This window comes from Gallus gallus, chromosome 25 (assembly GCF_016699485.2).
Source record: "Gallus gallus isolate bGalGal1 chromosome 25, bGalGal1.mat.broiler.GRCg7b, whole genome shotgun sequence".
NCBI classification, from domain to species: domain Eukaryota; kingdom Metazoa; phylum Chordata; class Aves; order Galliformes; family Phasianidae; genus Gallus; species Gallus gallus.
This window is the reverse complement of record NC_052556.1, coordinates 2,544,983-2,553,590: the sequence shown is the minus strand read 5'-3', so window position 1 is coordinate 2,553,590 and position 8,608 is coordinate 2,544,983. Positions and strand designations below refer to the sequence as shown.

At 60.7% G+C, this 8,608-nt stretch overlaps 2 protein-coding genes across 4 annotated transcripts; both read left to right on the top strand.

The window, feature by feature from the left end:
- The first annotated feature begins 9 nt into the window (after positions 1–9).
- Positions 10–2,831, top strand: CTSK (cathepsin K). 2 transcript variants are annotated; one of them, XM_046903916.1, is made up of 8 exons: positions 10–54; positions 667–793; positions 943–1,065; positions 1,416–1,571; positions 1,702–1,866; positions 1,964–2,129; positions 2,372–2,477; positions 2,586–2,831. In XM_046903916.1, exons 1-8 carry the CDS (start codon positions 47–49, stop codon positions 2,683–2,685), a joined length of 951 nt encoding a protein of 316 aa, XP_046759872.1. In that variant the 5' UTR covers positions 10–46; the 3' UTR covers positions 2,686–2,831. The 2 variants fall into 2 exon arrangements, with proteins under 2 accessions (XP_046759872.1, NP_990302.3); NM_204971.3 differs by having other exon boundaries at positions 1,648–1,866.
- CTSS (cathepsin S) lies at positions 2,588–7,950 on the top strand. Of its 2 annotated transcripts, XM_015280007.3 has the most exons (9): positions 2,588–3,486; positions 3,689–3,705; positions 4,102–4,259; positions 4,335–4,457; positions 5,372–5,515; positions 5,596–5,820; positions 6,555–6,720; positions 6,931–7,033; positions 7,495–7,950. In XM_015280007.3, the coding sequence occupies exons 1-9, from the start codon at positions 3,317–3,319 to the stop codon at positions 7,592–7,594; spliced, it is 1,206 nt and encodes a 401-aa protein (XP_015135493.2). In that variant the 5' UTR covers positions 2,588–3,316; the 3' UTR covers positions 7,595–7,950. The 2 variants fall into 2 exon arrangements, with proteins under 2 accessions (XP_015135493.2, NP_001026516.1); NM_001031345.2 differs by lacking the exon at positions 3,689–3,705 and having other exon boundaries at positions 3,369–3,486.
- Positions 7,951–8,608: the final 658 nt, after the last annotated feature.

Below are 8,608 nucleotides of genomic sequence, written 5' to 3'. Positions count from 1 at the left end.
GGCGGCTCCGTCCCATCCGAGCTGCGCTTCCATCATTGACGGAGCGATGCTGCGGTGAGGTGGGGGGGCTGCTGTGCCCCCCCCCAGGGAAGGGCAGCCCAGCGGGGATGGGGGGAACTGTGGGCGATGTGGCAGCGTCGGACCTTCTGCTGTTTGGGGTCGGGGAGGGGAAACGGAGGCACAGAGGAGGGTCGGGGGCTGCAGAGCTGCCTGCCCTATGCTGGGGGCTGCGGGTATGGGGGTGGGGGGGGGGTTGGGGGTTGAAGTGGGAGGGGCTCCTGGTTCCCCCCCCCTCCCCCCGCCCAGCCACGGGATCCTGATGTGGGTTGAAGCGGAGCTCTAATGGGAACCAGCTGTCCCCGATCATGGGATGTTTGCATGCAGCCAGCGGGGCCTGGCCCCACAGCTGACAGTGTGTGTGTGGGGGGGGGGTTGGGGTCCTGATCCCCAACTCTGACGGTGTTTGTGGGGGGGTCCTGGTCCCCACAGCGGGGGGTGCTGAGGGTCCCCTATAGCCCACACTGCTGCAGCCGTGGGCTCTGTGTCCCCATGGGGTCCAATCCCTGGAGCTGTGGGGCGTGTGGGGCGCTGCCCCCCACCCCATTCCCAGCACTGCCGGGCTCAGACCCCCCCCGCCCCCCTCCCCACTGTCCCGCTGCCCCCCAGGCTGCATTGGCTCGCACTGCTGGTGCTGCTGCTCCCCATGGCTGCAGCACAGCTGCGCCCCGAGCCGGAGCTGGACGCCCAATGGGACCTCTGGAAGAGGACGTACAGAAAGCAGTACAACGGCAAGGTGTGGGGCTGGGGGGGCTGCGGGGCGGCGGAGCCCCCCGGGGGCGGTGCTGGGCTGGCGGTGCTGTCCGTCCGTCCGTCTGTCCGTCCCAGCGCCGCCTCATCCCATCCCATCCCATCCCATCCCATCCCATCCCATCCCCGGGGCAGGAGGACGAAACGTCCCGGAGGTTGATTTGGGAGAAGAACCTGAAGTACATCGATGCCCACAACGCGGAGCACGCGCTGGGAAAGCACTCCTTCCAGTTGGCCATGAACCACCTGGGGGATATGGTGAGTGGAGGGCGAGCGGGGCAGCGATGGGGGCAGGGGGTGGGACAGCAGGGGGTGGTGGTTGGGTAACGATGGGGGCAGCGGTGGGGGCAGCAGTGGGGACGGGGGGTGGGGCAGCAATGGGGACAGCAACGGGGATGTCGGTGGGGGCAGTGATGGGGGCAGCAGTTGGGGTAATGATGGGAGAGGCAATGGGGGCTGCAATGGGGACCACGATGGGGGCAGCAGTGGGGATGGTGATGGGGGCAGCAATGGGAACAGCAATGGGGATGGTGATGAGGGCAGCAATGGGGACAGCTGAGGCACCGTTGGGTGCTGCTGAGCCCCAGGGCTGCCCCCCCCCCCCCCAGACCAGCGAGGAGGTGGTGAGGACGATGACGGGGCTGAGGGTCCCCCGCAGCCGCCCCCGCCCCAATGGCACTCTGTACGTCCCCGACTGGAGCAGCAGAGCCCCCGCGGCCGTGGATTGGAGGCGGAAGGGCTACGTGACCCCCGTCAAGAACCAGGTGAGCTCTGTGCCCATGGGGGGCTGCGCTGCGCTGCGCGGTGTCCCCCCCTCCTCACCCCCCGCTGTCCCCGCAGGGGCAGTGCGGCTCCTGTTGGGCGTTCAGCTCAGTGGGGGCTCTGGAGGGGCAGCTGAAGCGCCGGACGGGGAAACTGCTGTCCCTCAGCCCCCAGAATTTGGTGGACTGCGTCTCCAACAACAACGGCTGCGGGGGGGGTTATATGACCAACGCCTTCGAATACGTCCGCCTGAACCGCGGCATCGACTCGGAGGACGCGTACCCCTACATCGGGCAGGTCTGAGGGGGGGGGGGAGGTGGGGGGCACCCCGTGGGGTCACCCCCCCATACGTCCCCGACCCCGCGGCTCATTCGGCCCTATGGGTCCTGCGCAGGATGAGAGCTGTATGTACAGCCCCACCGGGAAGGCGGCCAAATGCCGCGGCTACCGGGAGATCCCCGAAGGCAACGAGAAGGCTCTGAAGCGCGCGGTGGCCCGGATTGGGCCCGTCTCGGTGGGCATCGATGCCAGTCTGCCCTCCTTCCAGTTCTACAGCCGCGGTGAGGGGTTGGGGGACCCCGATCCTGGGGGGCGGTGGGGGGAACTGAGGCGTGGATGGGGTGGGGGGGACGACTCCTCTGCTGGGGGGAAACTGAAGCGCGGGGAGGATGAGGGATGGGGGACCCCCTCTGCTTGGGGTCAGTGGGGGAAACTGAGGCACGGATGGGGTGAGGGGTGGGGGAACTCCTCCGTTGGGGGGAAACTGAGGCACAGAGCTCTGTGGGCACCCCCTCCCCCATAGGGGTGTACTACGACACGAGCTGCAACCCGGAGAACATCAACCACGCGGTGCTGGCGGTGGGGTACGGCGCACAGAAGGGCACCAAGCACTGGATCATCAAGAACAGGTATGGCAGAACGGGACCCCCCAACCCCCCCCCATCCCCAAACCCCCCCCATCCCCAAACCCTGGGGCGGCCGAAGCAGCGACTGATGCTGCACCCCCTCTTGCACAGCTGGGGCACGGAGTGGGGCAATAAGGGCTACGTGCTGCTGGCCCGCAATATGAACAACGCCTGCGGCATCGCCAACCTCGCCAGCTTCCCCAAGATGTGAGCTCTGGAGGTGCCAACGTCCGTCTGCAGGAGTGGGGTTGGGGGGCTGGAACCCCCCCCCCCCCAAATATCACATCTCTGAGTCCTTTGGGGGGATGCGGAGAACGATGGGATTTTGTTCTTCAAATAAAAGCGGTGGGGGAGAAAGCTCTGAGCGTGGAGAATCCCTTCATTATGGGATACGTAGAAGGGGGGCCCTGGGGCTGCTCAGCGGGGAGGGGATAAGTTGGGGGGGGTCCGGGGGGTGGTGGATGAGTGGGGGGCTCTGCTGGCCCCCAACTGCTGTGAATTGTGGGTCATCTTTTCCCCATAGATGTCCCCTCCTGCTCTCCTCATGGAACAAAATGTGTTCTTTGTGGGTGACCTTGCTCTTTTAGGGTGAAAAATGGTGGTTTTGGTCAAGCAGGGGGGAAAAAGGGGACTTTTTGACACGTGGATTTTGTGCCCGCAAAGAGAAAGGGTCGACTTGGGTCAAACTGAGCAAAAAGAGGTGGTTTTGAGTGCGGCCCCTTTGGCCAAACCGAGTGAAAAAGCGGCGATTTTGGGGTCAAGCGGAGCAGAAAAAGGGATTTCTGTGTGCGTTCATTTGGGGCCGGTGGTGCTCAGAAGTGCTCTGGGGAGGGGTGGATCGGATGCGCTCCGCCCAGCAAAGTGAAAACGAAATCAAAGCATTTCCTCATTTCTGGGCTCATGTGATTCCCTGCGCCCTGCAGTCGGGGGGTGCGAAGTGTGGGGACGTCGGGGACCCCCGGGTGCGCCCCAGACGTGGCTGTGCCCCCCACCACCGTCGGGCACTGCGGAGGTTTGTGGGGCGCATTCGCGGTGCGGAGCTTTGGGGGCGCTGAGTGATGGGGAAGTGAAAGTGGAGCAGCGTGTGGGGCGCTGCCCCCCATCTCCTGTCTGGGTCTGATGAGGAAGGGGGGGTGGGGGGGGACATCAGCAGCCCCTCCTGGGGGGGATGGGTGGAAATGGGGCTCTTTGTGGCTTTGCCTTTTTTTTGGCAGGTGCTGGAAAATAACAGGTTTGTGTGAGCGGCCGTGGGGCGCACGGAGTGCCGTGGGGAGGGGAGGGGATGGGGGCGGTGCTCAGTGGATGTGTCCGTGTGTCCGGATGTACCCCCGTGTCCAGGTGTGCCCCCATGTCCAGGTGTGCCCCTATGTCTGGCCATGTCTCCGTGTCTGGACGTGTCCCTCTGTCCAGACGTTCCGCTGTGTCTGTGTGTCTGCCCGCGTTTCCACACCCAGATGTGCCCCCCTCTGTGTGACACCCAACCAACCTCCCACCGAGGGCTCTTTGAGTCCATCCGACTGCTGCGGTGCCCGCGGTGCCGCGCTGTGGTCAGGATGGGGCGGTCGGCATCACCCGGTGATGACACCCCGACCCGCTCCTCCCTCACCAAACCGGCTCTGTCACGCAGTGCTCACACGCAGCCCCACTCCGGTGTGCAACATGGAGCTGCTGCGCTGCATGGCTGTCCTGGTCACTCTGGTGGCTGTGATGGGACACCCCGACCCTACGCTGGATCAGCACTGGCAGCTGTGGAAGAAAGCCCACGGGAAGGAGTACCGCCATCAGGTATGGGGTGAGGTTGGCAATGGGGGCACAGCGGCTGTCCCGGGGGATGAACTGCGAGGTCGGGTTTGGTTTCAGGCCGAGGAAGGGCAGCGCCGCGCAACGTGGGAGAAGAACCTCCGCCTGGTGATGCTGCACAACCTGGAGCACTCCCTGGGGCTGCACTCCTACCAGCTGGGCATGAACCACATGGGGGACATGGTGAGAGGGCACTGTGGGATGGGGCGGGGAAAGCCGTGCCGTATGGGCTGACCACGGAGGGGGGGGGGGGTCACCATCTTTGGAGGGGTCCGAGAAGTGCAGCACTGGGGGGCGTGGATGGTGGAGGTGGGTCGGGATTGGGGGTCTTGGAGGTCTTTTCCAGCCTTGATTGTTCTGTGAGTGGGAGCAGTGGGATGGGTTGGGGGTGGGTGGTGACCGCAGTGGTCTGAGCCAACCTCAGCGATTCCACGGCCCTTTGAGTGGGCACAGCCACGGTGATGGTTGGACCTGCGGACCTTGGAGGTCTTACCCACCCTTAGCAATTCCTTGGCTGTACGAGTGGGCACGGCAGTGCTGGTAATGGTGCAGCGATGGTTGGACTCAGTGATGTTGGAGGTTTTGTCCAACCTTAACAATTCCACGACTCTGAGCGGGCACGGCCGTGGTGGTGTGGTGATGGTTGGAGCTGATGATCCTGGAGGTCTTTTCCAACCTTAAGGACTCCGTGATTCATCCCATCCTCTCCTCACGGCCTCCCGTGGGCTCGCAATGCCACACTGCCCGTGTGAGGCAATGGGGTGTGAGGAAACTTCCCTCTTAATGCAGTGTTTGCGCTGTGTGGACCCGGTCCTGGCCGTGACGTGTGTGCAAATTGTAGCCGTTCCATTCCCCAGGGCTGTGGGGTGGTTCCATGAGACACAGAGCTGCTGGAGCCCGGCTTCATGTTTCCTATTTCTTGCCCATTCCAGCGAATGGTTGGAACTTAAACCACACATGTATCTATTTAAAGAAAAAGCCACCGATCTCCCCCAAAACCTTCAACTTCCGCATCTCAAGGGAAACCCATCCCCCACGTGCTCTGTGTAAGTCCTATCAGAGGGAGGGACGTCACGAGGTGCTGCTTCTCCCCCCAGACCAGCGAGGATGTGGCTGCACTCCTAACGGGGCTCCGTGTTCCCTATGGGCACAACCAGACCTCCACGTACCGCCGGCGCGGCGGAGCCCCGGATGCCATGGACTGGAGGGAGAAGGGCTGCGTCACGGAGGTGAAGAACCAGGTGGGCTGCTCTCCCCGTCCCATCCCATCCCATCCCGCGGTCCCGAAGGCAGAGCTGAGCATCGATGGGGGTTCTTATAGGGCGCCTGTGGGGCGTGCTGGGCATTCAGTGCTGTGGGAGCCCTGGAGGCGCAGGTGAAGCTGAAGACAGGGAAGTTGGTGTCGCTGAGCGCCCAGAACCTGGTGGACTGCTCCATGATGTACGGCAACAAGGGCTGCGGTGGGGGCTTCATGACCAGAGCTTTCCAGTACATCATAGACAACAACGGGATCGACTCGGAGGAATCCTACCCCTACATGGCTCAGGTAGGCGGCGCTCCTCCACAGCACAGAAGGGACTGGAGGGACACACTGGAGGGAAAGGAGAACCAAGGTGGCAATTCCTGCAGTGGATGACATTTGTACAGCTTTCTGATAAGTCACCCGTAGCGATGTCGTCCCCGTGCTGCGTCACATTGCTGAGCCATGAGCAAATTAATGTCCCAGTGTGGAGAGTCTGGCTGTCAAAAGACAAAGCCCGGAATGACCTGGAATGACTCAGTGGCTTCAAAACATGGTGTGTGAAAGGAGGTCAAAGGGACAGCTGCCCCGTGTAAGGAGAAGTGGTCCCTTCCAACGCAACCATTCCAGAACCCTGTGGCTCTATGGTCTCTGAGGTCCCTTCCAACCCAACAGTGCTGTGATTCCAGGGTTCTCTGATCTTCAAGATCCCTTCCAACCCAAACATTCTGACTTTAAGGTCTCTCTGAACCCAACCATCCGTGGTTCTGTGGTTCTACAGTCCTTGTGTTCCCTTCCAACCCAACCATTCCATGATCCCGTTGTTCTCTGACCTTTAGGGCCCCTTCCAACCCAACTGTGCTGTCATCTCGTGGTTCTGTGCTTCTGTGACTCATCCATGTACTCCGTAATTCCACGTACAGAAAAATGATGGTCAAAGAGGAGCAAAGAACGGGGTGGTGTAGGGTGAAAGGACTGAAGCACCTGAAGGCCTGGAGGTGCTCCTGGTGGGCTCCATGCCTTCCTCTTGTTCCCAACAGAACGGGACGTGCCAGTATAACGTTTCCACGCGTGCTGCCACGTGCTCCAAGTATGTGGAGCTGCCATATGCGGATGAAGCTGCCCTCAAAGATGCTGTCGCCAACGTTGGGCCCGTCTCTGTCGCCATCGATGCAACGCAGCCCACGTTCTTCCTGTACCGGTCAGGTACGTCCCTTTCCCCTTTACGTGGGGCCACACAGATCCATGGCTATGCTTTGTCTTCCGTATCTCTACGTGTAAAGCTGATGGAACTGAAATCTGGGCTGAATTGGGCAAAATGGGGTGTAGGGTTCAGATGGAGGCATTGGTCAGCGTTGGTCCCACTGAGTGTGGGGGGCTGACACTGTGCTCCCTCCGAGCTCTGCTGCTTTGCAGGGGTGTACGACGACCCGCGCTGCACACAGGAGGTGAACCACGGCGTGCTGGTGGTTGGTTACGGCACCCTCAACGAGAAGGACTTCTGGCTGGTGAAAAACAGGTGAAGGCGCTGCGGGTGTGCGGTGGGCTCCTCGTGGGCGACCTCCCCCTCATCCACTGATCTGATAACGTCTGGTGGGCTCATACAGAGCAGAGGGAGGGCAGCTGGATGCAGAGTGCAGTGGAGCTGTCATTGTGTGACAGAGTCGGTTTCAGTCCTGATGCCATCCCCCATGGTTGGTGCTCAGCCATGTCAGAGCAGCCCAACTGTCCTCCTGGCAGTGAGAAGGGACTCAAAATGCCTTTAGGACACTTCACACCCTCCAAACCCCCCTTATGAAACCGAATCTGTAGTTCAAAATGCCATTCAGAGGTTGACGGAAGGACTGCAGAACGGTTTCATCGCTGCCTGTAAAAAGCTGTGGCAGAGACATCAAAACCATTGGGGTGCTGAGAGCACTGATGCTTTGCAGAGAAAGGAATCTCACTTTTCTAACCTCTGTTTGTTTCCTCTCCCAAAAGTTGGGGCGAACGCTTTGGTGACGGGGGTTACATCCGCATGTCAAGGAACCATGCAAACCACTGCGGGATCGCCAGCTATGCCTCATACCCACAGATATAGGAGGACCCCCCCCGTGCTTTGGGGAGGGCTCCGTCTTCGGTCCCAGCACCGATGCTACGCTTCTGTGAATCAGTTTCTGTCTCCATGGGTGCAGTTCTTTGCGTGGAGCTGGTGGGAGGATTTTAGAGGATGGTTTACAGGGACCCGCTGACTGCTTCTTGGAGAAGAAAAAGGTGATTTGTCCTCCTTTCCCCATAGTAAAATCGCAACGCCAACAGTTGTTAGGACGGAGATCTCGCCTTCCTCTCCCCGGTTCAGCGCTGGTGGTGACGCGGGGGTGATTTTCTCTGTGCGACGATATCTCTGAAACTGCAGATTTTTGTTTGAAAAATAAAATAAAGGATCAGTTTCACCAATCCCCCAAATCCCCTGCGTGGGCTCTGGAGGACAGAAGGAACTTCAGCTCCGCACCTCCTGCTCTGCTGTGTTTCCTTTTCCCTCAGCTGAACCGACTGCTGCTGCGATTTGCCTGCTTGGTGTCTTTGGCAGCAACGCTGGAGTTTGCTTGTCCGTGCTTTGGTGACTTCACAGCATCCTGGAGAACTCTCTAAGCTCCTCAGTGTGCTCTGGGATGACTTCAAGGCTTCTGAGAACCCCCCAGTGCGCTCTCAGGTACCCCAGAGCATACCCAGATCTTGCAGGTGTCCCTTAGGACGCATTAGACGCTTCCAAGTACCCCCTACTGTAGTCTAGGGCACTCCAGAGTGCTCCCAGAGCTCCTCCCTTTGCTCCTGGGTGAATTAGAGGTCTCCCCATGTGCCTTAGAGGCCTCCAAGGGCTCCCCACTGCCCACCAAATCATCACACCACAGCTCCTCCAGAGGAAAAGCACAAACCCACGTCCAACCCAGAGCCGCAGTGGGATTTGCCCACAGCAGGAAGTACTCAACGACAACCTGGGGCTTCTGGGCAAGTTTGTGCCAAGCGCCAGTCCTGCAGGGAGCAGAGGAACGAACCCTGCAAAGCCAATTCTGCTCCCCACACATCCCCTGCTTCTCCTCTTCTGTTCTTCTTA

Excerpts from the sequence above, each read along its gene's own strand:
- CTSK (NM_204971.3), top strand. Across the intron at positions 1,066-1,415 it reads TGAACCACCTGGGGGATATG|ACCAGCGAGGAGGTGGTGAG; the intron begins GTGAGTGGAGGG and ends CCCCCCCCCCAG. Across the intron at positions 2,130-2,371 it reads CTTCCAGTTCTACAGCCGCG|GGGTGTACTACGACACGAGC; the intron begins GTGAGGGGTTGG and ends CCTCCCCCATAG.
- CTSS (XM_015280007.3), top strand. The coding sequence starts at position 3,317 with ATGCGCTCCGCCCAGCAAAGTGAAAACGAAATCAAAGCATTTCCTCAT. Across the intron at positions 5,821-6,554 it reads CCTACCCCTACATGGCTCAG|AACGGGACGTGCCAGTATAA; the intron begins GTAGGCGGCGCT and ends TGTTCCCAACAG. Across the intron at positions 6,721-6,930 it reads GTTCTTCCTGTACCGGTCAG|GGGTGTACGACGACCCGCGC; the intron begins GTACGTCCCTTT and ends GCTGCTTTGCAG.